Source organism: Phacochoerus africanus, chromosome 11, assembly GCF_016906955.1.
Source record: "Phacochoerus africanus isolate WHEZ1 chromosome 11, ROS_Pafr_v1, whole genome shotgun sequence".
In the NCBI taxonomy this organism is placed as follows: Eukaryota; Metazoa; Chordata; class Mammalia; order Artiodactyla; family Suidae; genus Phacochoerus; species Phacochoerus africanus.
The window spans coordinates 103,049,744-103,072,609 of NC_062554.1; the positions used below are offsets into that span (position 1 = coordinate 103,049,744).

The 22,866-nt window shown below is 39.4% G+C and overlaps 1 protein-coding gene across 3 annotated transcripts in view; it reads right to left on the reverse strand.

The window, feature by feature from the left end:
- The window catches only part of RELN (reelin), a 500,685-nt gene that overhangs the window by 274,109 nt on the left and 203,710 nt on the right, over positions 1–22,866 (reverse strand). For all 3 annotated transcript variants that reach the window (XM_047752963.1, XM_047752962.1, XM_047752964.1), the window contains exon 4: positions 19,070–19,140. In XM_047752963.1, coding sequence (XP_047608919.1) covers positions 19,070–19,140 — 71 coding nt within the window. The remainder of the gene's footprint in view (positions 1–19,069; positions 19,141–22,866) is intronic.

Below are 22,866 nucleotides of genomic sequence, written 5' to 3' on the forward strand. Positions count from 1 at the left end.
TACCTCAATAACAAAATGCTTCAGTGATATTCTAGATCTTTGCTTAGCCAAACATTTCTCTAATGCTAGGATACTATTAAGAGACCTGAATATTAGGTATATAGTTTTACTAAGATTTTATGAACTATATAAAGGGGGGCAAGAATGGATTTTTTACGTGATAAGCTAATATAGAGGAAAATAAACCCGAATCATTGTTTTTAGGAAATACTTTTAAAAATTTGTTTGAAAAATATACTCCTTTAGAGCTTCCTTTTTATTCAGTTGTTCAATCCTTGAAATGGTTTACTAATCTCCATGAGTTATCATAAGAAAAAGAACAGAATTGCCTTGATTGACTACAAGAACTCGTACTAATGCAAATTTGATTAAAAAATTATTATGCCAAGAATAGTGAAGGTGAATGATTATTATGTGAAACAACTTACAAGATAAGCAATTTACATCATAAAGATTGGCCTAATAGGAAAGTGAGTAAATTTAATGGCAAAATTTTCAAAGAAAAATCCTGATCTCTTTAAACAAAGTTATTATTTATTTGTTTAAAATACAAGTACGAAAAGGATGTAATGACACTCTGTTGAGTAAATGAAAAAAAGTACCTGTGTGCTGGTGCTGGTTATGGAGTCACAGGAGTTGCAGACCCTTCCTAAGGAATATCTGTACTTTTGGGGGGGAGTAAGACTTTTTTTTATTAGTTTTTTATTTTCCAGTGTGAGTTAATCTGAGCTTCACTATGACATGAAAATAACCAGTTAACAATCCCTTTCCAAACTTTAAGCACCGCTAATATTAAACATCTATTGCTTGGCACTACACAGAGTTACTCTATGAATATGATCTTTCATTTACTACATATATTTTCTATATTCTCTCCAATTATTTAGAGATTCTCACAGATTGTAATTAATAATGTGCCTTTATGACCCTAGCAAGAGAGGAATAGCTGAACTTTGCAGATAGAAGTGGAAGATTAGAAAATTTCTGTGAACTTAAACAGGAAGCAACTGGTTTCATGATTTCATTTGGATCTTGGAGCTCACAGCTATGCTTTTCTTAACTGCATTCTAATAGCTTAAAGCTTTGGGTATATTTTAATAAAGATCACAAACATCGATTATTATATGGTTTTTCAGTATGAAACTGAAGCAGAAATTCTTCCTACCATCAATTCAATTTGTCCAGGACACAAATTACATGCTAAAAGTAAAGTTTCATTTCTTGAAAAGCATTTCTGTGTTCATGCTCTTTCCAAAGCTGAGGCCACCAGCCTTTCATGAGATCACAGCAGTCCTGAATAAACACCTTAGAAAGAATGGGGTCGTTTTTAATTCCCCCAAAGATTATTCTTTTGACAAAAGTGTTTTTCTTTCAACTGACTTATTTTTGAATGAAAGTTCTGAATAATCATGTGACTCCAAAATACATTTTGGCCAACTTGTTCAATAAAGTATTCAGCGTGAAGGATGGAGATTTCAATATGCTGGACAGGAAAGGAAAGGGATGTCTGAAAACAAATTAAGGGAATGGTTAATGAGCTTTGTGTTAATATCTTTGATTTTTAAAATTTTATTTATTTATTTTTTGCATTTATTTATTTATTTGTCTTTTTGTTGTTGTTGTTGTTATTGTTGTTGTTGTTGTTGCTATTTCTTGGGCCACTCCTGCAGCATATGGAGGTTCCCAGGCTAGGGGTTGAATCGGAGCTGTAGCCACCGGCCTACGCCAGAGCCACAGCAACGCGGGATCCGAGCCACGTCTGCAACCTACACCACAGCTCACGGCAACGCCGGTTCGTTAACCCACTGAACAAGGGCAGGGACGGAACCTGCAACCTCATGGTTCCTAGTCGGATTCGTTAACCACTGCGCCACGACGGGAACTCCTAAATTTATTTTTTATTCCTATTTCCCCCAACACCCTTTTTTCCCCACTGTACAGCATGGGGACCCAGTTATACATGTATACGTAATTTTTTCTCCCATTGTTGTGCTGCGTTGTAAATATCTAGATATAGATCTCAGTGCCACACAGCAGGATCTCATTGTTAATCCATTCCAAGAGCAATAGATAGTTTGCATCCCTTAAACCCAAGCTCCCAATTCCTCCCACTCCCTCCCCCTCCCCCGAGGCAACCACAAGTCTATTCTCCAAGTCCATGATTTTCTCTTCTGTGGAAAAGTTCATTTGTGCTGTATGTTAGATACCAGATATGAGTAATATCATATGGTATTTGTCTTTCTCTTTCTGACTTACTTCACTCAGTATGAGAGTCTCTAGTTCCATCCATGTTGCTGCAAATGGCATGATTTTGTTCCTTTTATGGGTGAGTAAAAAGAACACATCTTCCTAATCCAGCCATCTGTTAATGGACATTTGGGTTGTTTCCATGTCTTGGCTGTTGCGAATACAGCTACAATTAACATGCGGGTGCATGTGTCTTTTTAAAGGAAAGTTTTGTCTGGATATATGCCCAAGAGTGGGATTGCTGGGTCATAGGGTAGTTCTATGTATAGTTTTCTAAGGTACCTCCATACCGTTCTCCACAGTGGTTGTATCAGTTTACATTCCACCAACAGTGCAGGAGGGGTCCCTTTTCTCCACACCCTGTCCAGCATTTGTTATTTGTGGACTTATTAATGATGGCCATTCTGACTGGTGTGAGGTGGTATCTCGTGGTAGTTTTGATTTGCATTTCTCTAATAATCAGGGATGTTGAGCATTTTTTCATGTGCTTGTTGGCCATCTGTATTCTCCTTGGAGAAATATCTATTCAGATCTTTTTTTTTTTTTTTCACCTTTTCTGGGGCCACACCCATGGCATATGGAGGTTCCCAGGCTAGGGGTCTAATCAGATTTACAGCCGCCGGCTTATGCCACAGCCACAGCTATGTGGGATCCGAGCTGCATCTGTGACCTACACCACAGCTCATGGCAATGCAGGATCCCCAACCCACTGAGCGAGGCCAGGGATAGAACCCGCAACCCCACAGTTTCTAGTCAGATTTGTTAACCACTGAGCCATGATGAGAATTCCTATTCAGGTCTTTTGCCCATTTTTCAATTGGGTTGTTGGCTTTTTTGCTGTTGAGTTGTATAAGTTGTTTGTATATTCTAGAGATTAAGCCCTCATCAGCTGTGTTTTCTCCCAGTGAAATTGTTTTCTCCCATTCTGTAAGTTGTCTTTTTGTTTTCTTTTTGGTTTCCTTTGCTGTGCAAAAGCTTGTCAGTTTGATTAGGTCCCATGGGTTTATTTTTGCTCTTACTTCTGTTGCTTTGGGAGACTGACCTGAGAAAAGATTCATAAGGTTGATGTCAGAGAACATTTTGCCTATTTGTTTGATGGTATCTTGTCTTATATTTAAGTCTTTAAGCCATTTTGAGTTTATTTTGGTGCATGGAGTGAGGATGTGTTCTAAATTCATTGATTTGCATGCAGCTGTCCAGGTTTCCCAGCAATACTTGTTGAAAAGTCTTCTTCCCATTTTATGCTCTTGCCTCCTTTGTCAAAGATTAATTGACCACAGGTGTCAGGGTTTATTTCTGGGTTCTCTATTCTGTTCCATTGGTCTGTCTGTCTGTTTTGGTACCACACTGTCTTGATAACTATGGCTTTGTAATATTGCCTGAAGTCTGGGAGAGTTATGCCTCCTGGTTGGTTTTTGTTCCTCAGGATTGCTTTGGCAATTCTGGGTCTTTTGTGGTTCCATATGGATTTTTGGATTGTTTGTTGCAGTTCTGTGAAAAATGTCATGGGTAATTTGATAGGGATTGCACTGGATCTGTAGATTGCTTTGGGTAGTATGGCCATTTTTACAATATTAATTTTTCCAACCCAGGAGCATGGAATATCTTTCCATTTCTTTACATCATCTTTAATTTCCTTGATTAATGTTTTATAGTTCTCGGCATATAAGTCCTTTACCTCCTTGGTCAGGTGTATTCCCAGGTATTTGATTTTTTGTGGTGCAATTTTAAAAGTTATCTTTGAGTCAGGCAAGTAGTATGTATATGATGACAGGAACTTCTTACAAATAAAGGTATTATGTTGTGGGATCTATATCCCTGAATCATTTTAGAATTCATAGGCCCTAGGTAGTTTTGCCTCAGGTATCTCTTCTCCTAATCTGAAATTCAAATGTATGAAACTTTCAAAGCTAAATATGACAAATTAGACAGAGTCTGTGAAGTTACCATTTAATGAGCTATGAACCTAGACTTTCATCTCCCCAGGAATAATTTCTTTATTACTTTTTTGTATTTTATTACAATAAAGCACCATTTGACCTTCAAGTATGATAATTAAGCTTCCAAAAATGTTATAAATTTATAGTGAAAATATTTCTCCCTGTGTTCAGGAATACACTTGTGATCAGTATAAAAGATTATTTAATATTTAAAGACAGCTAAATTATACACAGAACCAGAAATATTAGGAAGCATTTTTCTCTTCCCTTCCTTTCCTATTTCCCTTCTCCATTTGATTTGCATCTCATAACAACTCATATTCTCATAATAACTCACATTCTCAAATATATGGAATATGAGCAAAAGTAAAACATATCTTTATAACCTGCAACTGGGGGAACAGAGAACTCTTTCAGGTAAGACTTCTGCTACTAGGAGCTGTCAATAAAGAGATCTTAAACCCTAAAACCTGGAACTCATTGTCTTGCCATGCTCACTTCCTGGGGTGGGGGGGAGATTTATATATTTTTTTCAAAACTTTGCCTATGATATGAATAAAAGTTGTTGCCATTTTTGTTTTTTGTCTTTTAAAGGCTATACCTGTAGCATATGTAGGTTCCCAGTCTAGGGGTCAAATCGGAGCTATAACCACTGGCCTAAGTCATAGCCACAGCAATGTGGGATCTGAGTTGCATCCATGACCTACACCACAGCTCACGGCAGTGCCAGATCCTTAACACACTGAGTGAGGCCAAGGGATTGAACCTGCATCCTCAAGGGTACTAGTCAGGTTCATTACCAGTGAGCCACAACAGAACTACAATACTGTGTAATAATTTTTTAAAATCTTGGATATTAGAGAACTTAAAAAGATGAAGTTCATGGTGCAGAGGAGAGGAAGTACAGGTATAAATTGATCTGTACCCTGAGCATATATGGCCTTTATTTTAAAAAAAAATTTTATTATAGTTGATTTACAATGTTCTGTCAATTTCTGCTGTACAGCAAAGTGACCTAGTCATACACACACACACACACACACATACATTTTTTCTCATATTATCTTCTATCATGTTCTATCACAAGTGGGTAGATATAGTTTCCTGTGCTCTACAGTAGGACCTCACTGCTTATCCATTCTAAGTGTAATAGTTTGCATCTACTAACCCCAAACTCCCCATTTATCCCACTCCCTCCCCTCTGCCCCTTGGCAACCACAAGTCTGTTTCCCATGTCTGCAAGTCTGTTTCTGTTCTGTAGATAGGTTCAGCTGTTATACGGCCTTTAAATAACATTAAGAGATGGGAAGAAAAATCATTAGGATCATCGTTTGTCATCTTCATCAAATAACAACAATAACAACGACAATACTAATTCTACTACTAATAATATGAGCAGGAATAAGAAGAAATCTTGTTGCTAATGTCAGCAGAAATTTGCTAGAGGTCTACCAATATCTATTCTCTTTAATTTCACTGGACTATGGTCCCCAGTTAGAAGTATATTTCTCAGAGTCCCCTGCAGCTCTTATGTATGACAAAGGAATTAAGTTTGGCCATAAGGAGGTGAGAAGTGACCTGGGTCACTTTCAGAGCTGGGTCATGCCCTTTAAAGGAACGGGCATGCTTCCTGGCCCTCCACCCTTCCTGCTGCTATGACATAGACCTTGGACAAGGAAGCTATGCTCTGTACACAGCAGAGCCACTCGACCAGCCCTGGACCATCTATCTCCTGACTGCTTTATGAGACTGAGAAATAAAACACACTTCTAGCCATTTAAGCCACCTACAATTTGAGGCTTATACTATAGAATCTTAGTCTATAGGCTAATGAAAAGAGTTCCTTATGGGCTGGAGATGAGGTCCCTTTGAGAAAAGGGTATCGTCTCTGTATCTCAGTCATAATCCTAAAGGCCAAAATGGAAATTAGAGCTGATAAGACTGTGAGTTCCTATAACTAGAAACTCCGGACTTGTCTATCTCTACACTCCCATGCCTGGCACAACTTCTGATACTAACCAATGTTAGTTGATTGGTTTCTAATAATATCAGTAAGATATTATTTCTAAAACCATTGCTGCTGGAAAAAAAATCTAATGTTCTAATGTTCTCCTCTGTTTTCTCCCCTCTGAGTCATTTATGCAAAGGTTATTATCTTCATTTTCTCTTACTTTTCACTTTCCTTTATGTACCTAAGGAAAAACTGTATAATTTGCCTTGTTATAAAACAGATGTGAGGCAGCTCACAAAGAATGACAGACAATCGAGTAAGACAATAGAGTGGGAAAAGATGATAACAAATCAGAGTTGGAAAAAGTACCTCCAGTGGAGATAAATATGCACTATGTGTGCTCTGATGTCTTAAGTTTGGTTCTGAAGCTATAAAGTTATAGAAATCAGAGTTCACAACATAAAAAGCACTCATATTACTCAGGAAAAGGGGGGCTATATCAGACAGAGACACTTAAGGGAAGTGTCTCCTGTGGTTTTTTTAGAAAGGGGACACTGAGCAATGCAAAGAATATCATTTAAAATAACATCCATCCAAGAGTGAGTTTTGCAGGGCTATTCCTAATGAAGTCCATTAGGAGTTCCCGTTGTGGCTCAGTGGAAACAAACTTGACTAGTATCCATGAGGATGCAGGTTTGATCCCTGGCCCCGCTCAGTAGGTAAGGATTCAGTGTTGTCGTGAGCTGAGGTGTAGGTTGCAGATGCGGCTAGGATCTGGCATTGCTGTAGCTGTGCTTTAGGCCAGCAGCTCTAGCTCCAATTAGAACCCTAGCCTGGAAACTTCCATATGCCGCAACTATGGTCCTAGGAAAAAACCACCAAAATAAATAAATAAATAAAGCCCATCAATGCAGAAGGAGTGCATAATGTTTAAATATGATTGTACAAATAGTTCTAAGAGTATAGGAGGTGAAAGTTGGCTGGGAATTAAAGAAATAATAGTAATTAGAAAATTTGGAAAAGGTATATCTGCTCTATATGATTCATTTGTTCCTTCAACTAATACTAAGTGCCAGGCATTGTGCAAGATTCTGGGGAAATAAAAACAAGCCCAATTTCTGCTTAATTAAGAGTTTGAAAGTGCAGAAGGAGGAGTTCCCATTGTGGTGCAGTGAGTTAAGGATCTTACTGCAGCAGTTCAGGGTGCTACAGAGGTGTGGTCTGGCCTGGCACAGTGGGTTAAAGGATCCAGCACTGACACAGCTATGGCTTGGGTTGCAGCAGCAGCTTGGGCTTGGACTCAATCCCTGGCCCAGGAACTTCCATATGCCATGGGTGTGGCCATAAATAACAGCGCAGGAGGAAATGCATGTAGAAGTTAACACATGACAATGCAATACTAAACTCAATTAGTAAGTATATGGTGGATTCATGATAAAAACACAGATGACGAAGGAGGAGAGACTTGAACGGGATCTTTAAGGATGAGAGCAACTTCATCAGTAAGATGGAGGAGGTAATGCAGAGGGTATTCCAGGGAAAGAAACCGTCACATATAACTACAGGGATGGGGATAGGATGGCATGTTTGATGAAGTCAGTGCTTTTCATGACTGAGTTTGGTGTTAGGTGAGGCTGGGGAATAGGGAGAAAGCCTACATGCAGAGATAAGGATGGAGAGAGAGGCAGGGTCAGGTCACAGAGGGCCTTGAAAGCAGGCGAAACAGGGCAAATGGAGGCAGTAATAGGGTTTGTGGCCGGGAGGGAAAAAAATGAGGTCCGTGTTAAAGAACATTTTGATAGATGTGTGGAAGTCCTGAAACAAAGAAACAGCAGTAGATACAGAAAGAAAATAGTTTAAGAGATATTAAGAAGATAAAACAAATTGGTCTTCGACACATTGAGTATAGACACGGATGAAAGAAAGCAACAAAGAAAGAAATATTACCTAGGTCTCTGTTTAGTGACTGGGTTGAATATGTCACTGACCAGAACTGCAATAAAGGGGACGAGTTTGGGGGAAATGTCAAGTTCATTTCAGAATATATGGAGTTCAAGGTGCCTATGGAATCCAAATGTCAGTGCCTAGTAATGATAACAATATCTAACTTTATAGAGGATTTATGTGCTAGCCACTGTGCTATGTATTTAATCCTCACAACTTTACTGTGTTTCTTCTGAGCATAGAATATTGTGCTAGGCTCTTGGTAATGGTACTAAATGACCCAAAAGGTGGGTATTATTATTTCCTCTATTTCACAGTTAGGGAATCAAGACTTTGAAAGATTATATAGCTAGGAAGTATCAAATTAGAAATTAGAACCCAGGGGTATACAGCTTCAAACTCTACTCTCTCAATGACTTCACATTACTGGCTCTGGGAGTAGGCACCAAGCAAATGAACAGAGTTCAAGGGGATGAAAATCAGAGGTGTAAGTGAGACTACCAGGAATAATGCACAAAGTCTAAAAGAAGCCCCAGGACAGAATCACGGCCAACCCCAGAATGTATCCGTGGGAAGTGCAGGAACTCATGGGGGGAGAAGGAGCAGGGAAGCCAGGCAGGGTGAGGACCAGAGTCCTCTGGATTGGCTGGCACCTCCTGGTTACTGATGACCTGGAGGATGACTGTTTGCGTGGTGTGTTGGAAGTCGAGGCCAGGTGATGGGACTAGGAGTGAAGCTTGAGAACACACACTCCTCTTTCAAGAAGCTGGAGTGGGAGGGAGAATGACGGTGAGAGTACTTGGAGTCAAAGATAGAGTTCCTGCTCCAAGCTGCAGTGGCCTTGGCATGTTTAGGAAGAGGCTGACCATGTGGGAAAGAGAGGCCAACAACTGCTGAGCAAGGCCTCAGAGGAGATGGGGGGAATGCCATTGCACTGAGTTTCTGCTTTTTTTTTCTCCTAAATATATTTTGGTTTTTCTCTTCTGGGTTTGGAGTAGTGTATCTATAGCATGATCTGTTTAAGAACAGGATGTGAAACTGCCTTATATTGCCACACAATTCCCATGTGGCTGATATAATGGTCCACATTTATCCACAGGAACACAGTATAATAAGTGTTAATTAATTAATATTAATGAATTCCAGCTCTTACAAACGTGATTATGAAAATATGTATTAATTATTACATTAAACAACTGAATCTTTAAATGTAAAAGGGTGGATTAACAGGTTGCATGAAATAATATTTCATGAGCCAAAATGAAATTGTAATTCATGTGTGTTTACAACTGCTTTGCTCTCCCCTAAATAATTACATGGATCCAAACCTCAGCTTTGTCCTTCAAAATATGGAGGAACTCAGCAGATTATACAGCAGCTAGAGTAGAAAGTGTACTTCTATGGACATCCAAAAGAACTCAATGTCAAATTCTTCTCGGGCATAAATCTTGGTGTTTTGACTTTGGACTAGATAAAGCTGTCAGGGGAGAATGTATATAGCCCTGAGAACTGAAGAGAAGGCTGTTTAAATCTATGTTCAATCATCTTAGAATAAATAGCACCAGTCCAAAACAGCGTTCTTTAGGAAATTAAAAAAGTAGTCATACCCACCTAGAGCTAGTAGCAAGGAATTTGACTATGGCCCCTGTTTTGGCCCTTTGCCATTGCCCTTAATCTTGTCTGTTGTCAGGATCACTTAGGGACACTTTTTGCCAGCCACTGCCCCAGAAGAGCTTCTGTTCCTTTCCCCGTTGGGTAGTTTGTGAGACCCTGAAGCAAGGTTGGGGGTTTCTGGATGATTCGACCAGAGCATCCTAATTCCGCTCTCTTTGTTTGTGAATTACAAAATGCAGGAATGTCAGGAACAGCAGTTCCAACTGCTAAACTGAAATGTAAACTACAAAATAGCCACAGGCAAAACAGATGTCTTTAGCAGGCTAAGTTTTATCACTGGGCACATTCAAGTAAAACACATCATTCATTATTTTTTGCTTAAAACTCAATTCTGACCATTAGTCAATTTCCACTTGTTCAGCCTGAATTAATAAAAAAAAAAAAAATTGCATCTCAGGGTATTAGAGAGAGTTGCTGAGCAATCAAGGATAGCCAAGGGAAGATTTTTTGATAGATCTGATGTATAATTTATATAACATTTGGGTATAACGGGTACTCTCTCTCCACCCCAGCTTTACTGAGGTATAACTGACAAATAAAAATTGGATATATTTAAGTTATATAACGATGCATATATATATATATAATACATACAGTGAAATAACCACCACTCTGAAGCTAATTCACATATCCAACACCTCACATTAAAAGGTATTCTTATAGTGCTAAAAAATATCTAGGAAAGTTAAGCATTTCATTCACTTTATGGACTTGCTTACTGCACATTTTTTATCTCTCCTTTCATCTCACAGTTTCAATAAACTTCTACCAATCCTTACCACAAAGGATTAAAGACTTCTTAAGAGGTTGGGTCTGAATGAAATAAATACCCTGGCCACCGCCGTGATTCAATGGCCCTTGGAGAAGACAGCCACACTTTCTACCCGCCACCACTCTGAGGGTGATGAACAGCAGAAAAACTGCTGAGCCTAGCAGAAGGCAGCCAAGGTTTTCTGCTCCAGCTCTAAGTCTGACCCCATTCCTCCCGACATAAAACATTTGCCTTTGGTTATATCCACTTCCATCAACCTAACAACAGAGAATTCCAGCATGGTTTATAAATGGCATGCACCCTTCAGGGGCACTACAGGGCATGATTACTGTCGGCCGTTAAGCCTGCCATCTGGCCTTGCTAAATAATCGATGTGCGTGTTTGAAGAGGCTATGCCAAGAAGCTCGCAGGCCAATGAATATATTCATGTTATTCCCCTGCCCTGCCTCCACTGTGATCTGTGTGCTGGACCAGTAGCGGCCAAGCTGATACACTCTCATGCCCTTGGCTTCACACGTGCCACTTTTGTCTGCCAAGGACTCTGAAAAGTGTGTGTTCTCTCATAGGTATTCAGGGACCTTAGGCAGCAGAGATGATCTTATTGAATTTGTGGTTCCTGAGGGGATTTTTAGATTTAATTTTTATTAGAGTATAGCTGATTTATAGTTTGTGCCAATTTCTGCTGTATAGCCTCGTGACCCAGTCATACATATATATACATTCTTTTTCTCATATTCTCTCCATCATGGTCTATCCCAGGAGATTGGATATAGTTCCCTGTGCTGTACAGTAGGACCTCTCTTCTTATCCATTCTAAATGTAACAGTTTGTATCTACCAGCCCCAAACTCCCCATCCATCCCACTTCCTTTCCCCTTCCCCTTAGCAACGACACGTCTGTTCTCTATGTCCATGAGTCTGTTCTTAATGTTTGATTTTTTAACTTGAAGAATCAGTTGGTATAATGGAACCAATCTCGGGCTGTGAGTCCAGCCAGAGGCTTGAATTCTAATCCTGCCATTTATAAGTGGCGTAGTTTGTCAAATTTAACTTTCTTGGCTTCATTGCTAATTTACAGATAAGGAAACTACAGTTCCAGAATCAGAGCATAAGTTCAAATACTATTCTTCATCCTTAGTCTGTCTACACCACATTCACTAACATTTTCAGCGGGACTCCTTTTACCTGATTCTAGGGGATATGGATTAGGTCTACAGCTCTTTCTAGACTGTTTGATGATTATCCCTATAAAGGACTGATTTCCTCTAGTTCCTTTCAGGCTTTCAGTCTCTTCCGAAATTGCCTCTATCCTTTGCTTTGATGACCTCTCACAGGAATTCACAAAACACTGTCACATTTGTCCTTAAAATCACCTAATGAAATGGTGGGCAATCCCACAGCTACCTTCTTGGTCTCTGCTCTAATGTTACCTTCTCAGTGAGGCCAGCCTGACTTAAAATTGCAGTCTCCCTTTTCTCCCTCCACCCAACTGCACAATCTTACTCTACCCTATTTTTTCCCCTATAGCATTCACCACCGTCTATGCTATCACATTTACTCACTTACTATATCTCATATTTATAGTCTCTCCTCTCCACTGCAATGTAGGCTTCAGTAAAGCTGGCATCCTTGCTCTGTTCATTACTATATCCTAAGACCCAGCTTAGCCTGGCCCATGGTAGGTGCTCAAAAATCCTTGTTGAGTCCTGAATGTTAAATGAATTCCCTTCTTTATTTTTGATTGCTGGTGAATGAATCTAAGCATCTTCTAATTTTAAAAGAACCGGGAATACACAACCCGGTACCTGCCTACCTCCAACCCCAGACTGGAGATAAGAAAACCCCACTACCTCATCTGTACTAGGACATGTTAGCAGAACTCAACTGGATATGTGTTTATAATTACTCAGGACCTCAGGATTCAAGCTGAAGATCTGAAATTCCTGAACCTGGATTATGTTCCCAAAGCATTCAGGGGACTCATTAGTATTTAGATGAAAATCTGTGCGAATAGTTTTCAGGTCTCTTAGCGCAATGATTCACACATTTTTCAACCCAAAGTCAGTGTAAGTAACACTGCTTTGGTAACACACACTGCCTCGTGGTGTTCTGTAGCAAAAATTCAGGGTTAAAAATTTTTCAGGAAAGACAGAGATTTTTCAAATGTTTAAGGTGATTATTCAGCAAACATTTATAGTGTCTGCTTCACATCAAGCATTGTTAGATGTTAAAAAAATATTAGCGCATGGTTGCTGTGCTCAAGAAGCTTCCAGTGGGGGTGGGGAATGGGGATGAATCCTTAAACAAATAATTATGATACAACATAGACCAAGCAAGACGTCCCACAGGAGGAGACACAGGAGTTGTAATTCAGAATTTTCCTTCAGTTCTTAGAAGTGATTTATGCCACCTGCCTCATCAGCATTGTCCCGGCACCTGCCTACCCCCAATTCATAAATATAACCTTGTATTTGTAACTTGGGGAGGAAAATTCCATATTATTACCCAAATAATATAAATTCACTGCAAAAAAATTAGACAATACAGATAAATTCAAATAAAAAACAAAACATCTACAATCTCACCACACTGATCTACTTAGGCTTTTTATTTTCTACCTGCTGACCTGGAATAAAATTTTGCTCCATCAAGATCCCTTTGCTTTATCACTTACTGAACCTCTTTGAGCTAGGGATGCTGGAGAGAAAGGTGACACAAAAGCCTGGATCGAGACCTACTTCCCTATGACTCTGAAGTCCTCTTAAAGCCGAAATCCGAAAGGAAATGACTGCCTATTAGCATCATTTTCTCCATGGGCCTCTAGAAAGGAAAAGCAGACCCTGACATCTAGGAGCCAGCTTGGCACGCACAGCTGGGTCTTCGAGCTCTCTTGTTGAACAGAAATACTTTCACAGAACATCAGATTCAGACAAAGCCAGTGTGATTGTGATGGGTCAAAACAGACAGAGGACCACTTCGAGATGGCATCTAAATACAGGCACAACCTGGCCATTGTCCAACTCCCAATATACCAAGCATCCCTCTCCACTGGCTGATGGGAATGACTGCTGCTTCTTAATCAATTATTGCCTCAGCCTATCACTGTTCTGCCCACTCCCAGCCACCCATGGATAAGATTTATCGAGATCCCCGACCATAGAATATCCCCACTTCCTGACAGCACCCAATCCAGAGAAAAGCCCCCTCCTCCGGAAATCTGGGCCAAAATCACAAAATGTATGCCCAAATATCACAACGGGTCCTTTTATTTATTTATTTATTTATTTTTGCTTTTTAGGGCTGCAATTTCAGCATACAGAAATTCTGAGGCTAGGGGTCTAATTGGAGCTGCAGCTGTGGGCCTACACCACAACTCACAGCAACACCAGATCCAAGCCACGTCTGCCACCTACACCACAGCACATGGCAACGCTGGATCCTTAACCCAGGAATTGAACCCGCATCATCATAGTAACTAGTCTGGTTTGTTAACTGCTGAGCCACAACAGGAACGCCAAATGATTCCTTTTATAACATTTGCATACTGACCCACCCCATGGCTCCCCCATGGTGTGCCTTCTCTCACTCTAGAATGAACACTGAACCCAACCTGTTCACCTACAGGTGTGCTCCTGCTGGTCTCTGGCTGCAAGGCATTGAAAGCCATACACACCTTCTGAGAAAGAGAAAGAGGACCCATCTGCTTTTCCCTCTAGTTGCCCTTTCTCTCCTTCCCTTTCACCTCAGATTTCTATGCAAACCCTCATCTTTAAACACTGCCTCACATTTACTTCTCAGCTTATAATAATCTGTCTTCTCTTGACTTCAGACTGAGAATCCTGGGCAAGAGCTTTCCAAACTATAAGGCTGCCTTATGTGCTCTGGCCTCTCCCGAAACCATCCTCAATTGTATGAAATTGCCAGAAGTTCCCCTGTGGTGCAGTAGGTTAAGGATCTGGCCTTGCCCCAGCTGAGGTGTAGGTTGCAACAGCAATGTGGGTTCAGTCCCAGGCCTGGGAACTTCTACATGCCACAGGTGCGATCAAATAAAAAGCCAATGACCTGTTAATTGAAAATCCTAAAGCTTTTTTCATGGTTCTCCTTTCCATTCTTTTGGAAAACTCTGTCCCCGCTGAATGCCTCTCCCGTGATGAAATGTTCCCCCCATTTCTGAAGCTTGCCTCTTCTCCAGAGTCCTCTCCTCTTGCCCTTGCCATTGCTAGCATTTCACCCTGGGGCCCTTCTTCCCTCCTCCAGGGAACTCCCTGGATGAGTACATTCCCTCCACAGCATCAATAAGCTGATGGCTCTCCAATCTGCTTTCTCAGCACTGGAGAGCCCTGTGGGATGGAAAGTAGTTTCCTCAGAGCCAGCGTGTTGAAGTCCAATTGTTTTAGTTCAGTTGTTCACTCATTCATTCGATAAACATTCACTGGGTGCCTACTATGCACCAGACATCATCAGAGGCTTTAGCAATTCAGTAATAAAGAGCACAGTCCCCACCTTCAAGGAACTTATACCTAATGGCAGATAAGGCAGGTATGGTAATGTTCTTATCACAATATGCAGTAAATATTTATCAAATGAATGAATGCATGCTCAAGTAAGAGATTTCTTTGAAAGGTAATGTAATGGGAAGGCCAATACCACAAACTGCCTGGGCGCCACTCCCATCTCGGACAGTTTGCAGCTGTGCTGACCTTAGGCAAGCCATTTTCACTATGCTTTTGTTTCTTCATCTGCGAAGTGCATATAATAATAGCTCCTTCTTCAGAGGGTTGCTTTGAAGATTAAATGAGTTCCTGTTTGTGGAGCACTGAGGGTGAAGTCTAGCACATAATCGTGCTGACAGCGTTTCATGTGCATCATTACTGTACCTTGAGAGTTATGCCAACATTCATGAGAGTCACCAAAACCACACTGAGGAGGAGTGGAAGTGGGATCAGAGACTACCCCACCTCCCACGGGAGGTAATACCCAAGCAGGGTCTGAAAGCCTGAGTCAGACAAGGAGGACGTAAAAGGTTGTCCAGGCAAAGACAAAGACTAGGATAAAGACAAAAAAGACATAAAAGGGTTGTCCAGGCAAAGCAGAGAAGGTATAGGGTGCCAATAATACCGGGGTGAGCTAGTGGAGTGTTTTTTGAGAATTTTAAGAAGGAATGAGAGGATAATGAGAAATGAGGTAGGGGAGGAAAACTTAGGCTAGACTGTAAAGGATTTTCCTCATATAGTAGGAGGGTCTTTTACTCCAAAGATAAACTATTGCTTCCAATTGAGATATTGAAGGGTTTGAAGCAGGGAAAATGATACAACCCTATTTCCATTTTAGCAGTTCTGTATAGAGCACAGGGAAAGGGGGAGTGGGGAAACTAGGGAGGAGGCTAGTAAGCAAGTCCCAAAGGATGGGTCTTGCTCACCACCTGGGACGGAGGAGAGAGAAATGGAATCTTCTCTGCTGTTTTCACTTAAACTGCTGCTGAACCTTCAGGACTTGTCCTCAGGATGACTTTCCTAAGGACCCCAGGTACATCTGGCTACAGTTGTGATCCAAGGACCTGACATTTACAACCCAGTTTTCAAGAAGAGGAAAGGGGTGTTGTTACTTTGTATCCATGTTTAGCCCTGAGCACTAGGACAGGTGCTTACAGGTGTTGGATACATGTTTGCGGAATAAAATCCTTCAATAAATGTCTTTGAAGGAAGGGAATAGAGATTACACAGACACCTAACACATCACTAGTACGTTTTCTGATCTTCTACTTTTTGAATATACTTAGTCAACAATCACCTTGTAATAACAACTGTCCTTCAGCTCCTCAGAGTAAAATTTGTTTTGCTTAAATCACTTAATTTAATTAAAATCAACACACCTACCCAGTATGTTGTAACTGAAAGACATTGTCCTGTGGTATAGAGAGACTATCATTTCCTTCTAACATATGCAGTAGATATTCCTTGATCAATGCATAGGAAATTATTACATGTTAAATTTCAGTTATTTTATTTGAGGGGATAATTAATGTTTTAATTAAAGTAGACAGGGCCCAAATAAACTTATGTTTTATAGTACCAATTATTTCTCTTATTATTCCCAAGAGCAGGAAGCCATGTCTCTTGTCAGTATTCTTCCCACCCTCTCTTGGATGGATGGATATGATTTCAATTGATTAGGTGCTGTTGAAAAGCTCAATGTTTCCCTTTGGTTTTGAGCTGAATAGCATTTTTAATAACATCTATGTGTACCACTAGTTAACAATTTCCCTCACTAGTTAACAATTTTTCCCACTGATTTTGCTTGGCTTTTTCTTTTCATTTCAAATAAACCCAGTCCCAACAATTCATTTACAATAGAAGAGACTCAAAAATCCAAGGCTGAAAAAAAAAAAATCAGCTCGTAAGCAATGATAAATGTTAATAAAAATAGACATATATATATATTTTAATGATTGTTTTATTTATTTATTTACTTTTTTTTTTTGCCATTTCTTGGGCTGCTCCTGCGGCATATGGAGGTTCCCAGGCTAGGGGTCGAATCGGAGCTACAGCCACTGGCCCACGCCAGGGCCACAGCAATGCGGGATCCGAGCCGCGTCTGCGACCTACACCACAGCTCACAGCAACGCCAGATCGGTAACCCACTGAGCAAGGCCAGGGATCGAACCTGCAACTTCATGGTTCCTGGGCGGATTCATTAACCACTGAGCCACGACGGGAACTCCCTAGACATATATTTTTCTGACACCATGCAGTTTTTAGGATATTGATGTTCACTGCTATATAGCATTCTATGTTTTCAGTAATGCAAACATTTTTACAGTCTGGAAAAAGATTTACATTGTGATAGGTTTCTTGAACCTACTACAAAGGCTGTCACATTTTTGCATTTTCAAAAGTCATAGAATCTGTTCAAACCTAAGAACACTGATAATATATTTGAAATGGTAATTACAATGGGGTTTTATGATTCAAGAGCTATTATATAAACAATCCGAAGTTTGCCAGTAATAGTTACCAAAGACCACATTAGTTAGATAAAGCCATATTGGTAATATATTTATTACTACAAATAATAAATGGTATTTTCTTAAGACTTTCAAAAACCTACATAATTTTTCCTCATCTCTCTCCTAAACCCATTAGATTCTCCTTAGCAGAAAGGCAGTTAGTAGAAATTTTCTTTAAATTAAAAACGTACTTAAGTTAATAAGCTTCCCCCAAAAGATCACTCTGTAAACAAAAGTTGGTAATATGCCTATAATGATGGTGAAAATGGGATGACGGAGTTCCCGTCGTGGCGCAGTGGTTAACGAATCCGACTAGGAACCATGAGGTTGCGGGTTCCGTCCCTGCCCTTGCTCAGTGGGTTAACGATCCGGCGTTGCTGTGAGCTGTGGTGTAGGTTGCAGACGCGGCTCGGATCCCGCGTTGCTGTGGCTCTGGCGTAGGCCGGTGGCTACAGCTCCGATTCAACCCCTAGCCTGGGAACCTCCATATGCCGCGGGAGCGGCCCAAGAAATAGCAACAACAACAACAACAACAACAACAACAACAACAACAAAAATGGGATGACATTTACAAAGATTGGCTTCAAATGTATTCTTTGACAGGATGCTTAAACCCAGGAGTGTATATGTATATATATATATATATGTGTGTGTGTGTGTGTATATGAAAAACTTATATTCAATCTATTAACATTTTTAGGATGGCTGTCATATGCTAAGCACTGTGCCAGGTTCTGGGGAAGCAAAGAGCACTAAGACTTAGTTCCTATACTTGAGAAGCTCAGTCTCTCAAGAGTGGCATCCACCATTTTTCAGAAGAAAAGTCTACGTGGTGAGTACCACAGTGAAGACACAGGTTGGGCAGAAGCTCAAGAGGCAGAGGGACCAAATCTCTGTGGGGGCACGGATTCTGGTTTTCAACTTTTCATTGTGTGCCTGTGTGTATATCTACATACGTGCATCTGTGAGACTTTGGTACAGGTGAGAGCCTGGATATGTATGAGGCAGTCACAAAGCTTATGTGACTACTTAATATACACTTAACATATCTAAAATGATGCTGTGATCGATCTACAAGTCTGGAATTAATAATGCACAAAATTGAAGCAGCATATAGCTACTATATACATGATCATGTATAAAACATGATTAAATATTAAAGGTGATAAATGGAAACATTTTCAACTAAGTTAACAAGAAACTTAAATGGTAAATTAAGCAGACATGTTTCTGTAGAACTCTAAAATTACTAGGATTTACATTTCCAGGACCACTAAATGTAACTCATTTGGGAAAAAAAAGCTATGAAAATGTGCATTTTCTCTTGGTTTATTTTGCTCATACTGAACATTTTTAGAAGTCTATAGATCTTTGTCAATAAGTAGTAACTAAATTATTAGAGCTACTAAAGGGTCAATAATTCCACTTTTAAGCATCATTAGCAAGTAATAATCATGAAATGCTTACTTAGTACATAGGACCTACCATGAATAATTTTGATACAACCCACATGAAGAAGTCAGGGATGATTCTTACCTCCTTGTTCACACAATTGCTGAGCTAAAGCATCTTTGAAGATAATCTGGCCCCTGTGTGTTGCTGTAGCCCTGGAAATGAAAGGGAGAAGTTTAATCCAAATTTTATAGTAAGTTTGGTGATAACTATGTATTTAAAAAATTTTTTAACGTCATACACCACATTAACAAAGGAAAAGTCAAAAACCATGTGATCATCTCAATAGATGCAGAAAAATCATTTGACGAAGTCCAATATCCATTTATGATAAAAACTCTCACCAAAGTGGGTACAGAGGGAACATTCCTTAACATAATCAAAGCCATGTATGACAAACCCACAGCAAATATAATACTCATTGAGAAAAACTGAAAGCCTTCTCACTAAAATCTGGAACAAGACAGGGATGCCCACTCTCACCACTGCTATTTTACACCTCATTTTTAAATGTTATGTGGATATTATTTTTTTTATGAGTGTATCTGAAGAGAGATAAAAATGAACAACACGGTCAAGGCTAAAGCCAACACACATGGGTTGAGAATTATCTTCTGGTTTTACTTTGTAAAGATACTATAACATTTGTGGGCTTATTCTGAAACCTGCAGATGTGAGCAAACCTTGGAGAAAAGAAAAAAGTGTGGAAAGGATGTTTATTAAAATTTATTCTTTAGGAGACCTTGATATTAAGTGTTTTATGAAGCATTAATGATATTAGCACTGTAAGAAGATGTTCTTAATGTATTTTTTCTTGAAGTCAGTAGTCACCATAACACAGAGATCTGAGGCCAAGAATTACATTTTTAAAGTTTTTTTTTAATTTTTATTTTTTAAAGAGGGCTATTCAGAGCTTTCATGATTACAAAATCTGTCATAATAAAATACACCTTTTCCCCCCACTGGGTCTAATTCACCGTTCTGAAGGAGATGTGCCATCTTTTACCTCCTCTAATCAGACCTGTGCACATGGACTGGTGAAAAAAATATCCTTGCAGCAGATGTGTTATTCAGTGGCTATAATAGGAACTGTCTTATTAAAGGAAGAATTACTTATGCTTTATATTTGAAGTGCTTTTTCTTAAAAAAGATTTTATTTTTCCTGGCAGAGAACATATTATTTAAACGAATTTAAAACAGGAAATTATGCCTCTTTAAGAAATTTGATTTTAGAAAATAAGCCGTACCAAATTGTTTTAATAACTAAAAGATATTAACGTTAAATCTCAACTTTAGTTCTAGCCCAAACCAGCCTCGGGCAAAAATAATTTGATTCAGCCATCATTTACTGAAGACAGTTTCTACACTAGGCGCTGTGCTACGTCACAAAGGGCAAAGTAGGGCCTCTGCATTTCCCCTCCACACGTGCACCCCTCAGTTCAAGCCTGTCCTCTGTCCAGCCCAACAGGACCTCGTGGTTCCCAACATTTCCCGTCTGGCCTCCATGTGGAGGCACCTTCCTCCCCCATGCTGCAGACCTTCCTGATTTCTAGCCCCCACTGCACCATTACTATTGCTGATGTTGGTCCCCAGGACCCAAGTGTCCGGACGTAATCTGATAAAATAAGCCATCCTGAAGTGTTAATGGGTGACACTGCTCCACGCTAACATGTTTCAGCTGTGAAACTGAAAATATTATACTTTCACACACAGACACACACAGACACACACACACACACACACACACACACACAATGGCAGAGCAGTGTGAGTGTTGAATGGTGGGAGGGAGATGTAACTGGAGAGAAAAATCACTGGGCAGCTTTCAACTCACACAATATGTCAAGTTTATGAGGGTAATCAGCCTTCCTTGTTGCATATTAATCATTATTGAAATTACAGATGAATAGATACTACCACTCTCCCTATAGATTCACATGTGTTCATATGTTTTCCATTGAGGGACTAAATATAGGGACAATATTTATGACTTAGATTCATTAATGAATTACAAGCTTTATTTCCAGTGAGAGCATAGAAACTTGATTTACCTAAGTATGTCTCATTATTCAAATCTCAATTAAGTCAAGAGCTTCTGAGTTCACATATACTTCTTACAGCAATATGGTAATCATAAATGTAGAATTTTAATTTGACATTCACTTTAGAAGGGATCTATTTTCTGAAACCACTAACCATCCAGAAAAGTCCTGCAACATACAGTATTTAAATAACTGTTCAAAAGAAAAATAAATAATTGTTCATTTTCGTTTCTTCAGATTGTAAGTACATAACATTCTTACAGTAATATTTCTCATCGGTCTACAAAGTTAGTTATCATTGTGCCAGTGTATGTTGCCATGAACAAAAATTAACCAAATAAAATTCATGTCACAGAGGTTGTGCCATTTCCCTGGATATGAGAGATACTGAAATTCACTGGTCACTGTCCAGCGCCCTGTGACTAGTACACACTGCTTCCCTTATTACTGAGATCCCTCCGATTTAGGATTTCATTCATGTTCTTACTCCTGCTACTATGGTTCAATGAGTGAATTTCTGAGAACTAGAGAAATAACTGAAACTGAAGAAACTTAGCATCAGTTAAAATTTCTTTAGTAGTAGTACTCATCCTTCAAACAAATATTACAGAAATGTAACCAGAGCAGCCCCAGCTTTTAAAGTCATTGGTTTCCCTCTCCTCATTCAGCATGCTCCCCACCACCTACTCCCAAATGTTCCTGTTGTGCTTCTCTGGAACACCTAGGGCTTTGAAATGGCAGAGTTTGAAAACCATTCAAATTTTGAATGGTTTTTAGTCTAACTCTTTACAGTGTATGGATCAGAAGGACCTGCAGAAGGTTATCCAGCCTGTTAATGGCAGACAGGACCTGATTCCAGATCTTGATTTGAAGCCTTGGATTCTCCCCACTATATCAGTAATTTTGGTACCTAGGGGGACTCCATGGGAGTGAGAAGGACGGGCAGCAGGAAGTACTCAGGCACCATCAACCCAACCAGAGCACCTGGTTCTAATATTTTTTTAAATTTATTCATTTTTTAAAGTTTTAATGAAGTATAGTTGATTTACAATGTTGTGAAAATTTGTTGTACAAAAAAGGGATGTATTTATACATGTACACACACCTATTCTTTTTCAGATTCTTTTCCCAATATAGATATCGCAGAATACTGGGTAGAGTTCTCTGTGCTATACATAGGTCCCTGTTGGCCAATCATTCCATATACCTCAGGGGGCACATGCCAATCCCAAAACTCAATTCCAGTTCTGCAAATAAATTCATCTGTATCCTTTTTTAGATTCCACATATAAGTAATGTCACATGATGTTTGTTTTTCTCTGTCTAACTTACTTTACTTAGTACGACACGTTTTAATTATTTAACATTGTTTCAAGAAAGAGCTCAGCAGTTCAAAACTGGGTTGAGGAGGACACTCTGTTTAATGTCATTATCTGAAGTCCTCTGCTTGGGAAAAATAAAAGCCATAATAATGATGTGGTGTATATATAAGCCATATATATATATACACACATATACATATATAAACCAGGCATACACACACACACATATATATATATAATTATATATGTTATTATACCTATTATAAACTGAAATTTGTAAGGGTTCTACATAAATTAACTTGATTAATGTTGACAACAGCCCTAATAGGTAGATACAATTATCCTCATTTTCCTAGGACACAGTACTATAAAGTTTGGTTTGCCGAATGTCACATAACTGGTGTTAAGCCAAGACTCAAACCCAGGTAGTCTAAAAAAGCTCCATTAACTTGTCATTGATCTAGTTCAGAGTTTTTTTTTAATAGCCAGTACCACTTTCTTTTCTTTTTTTAAAATT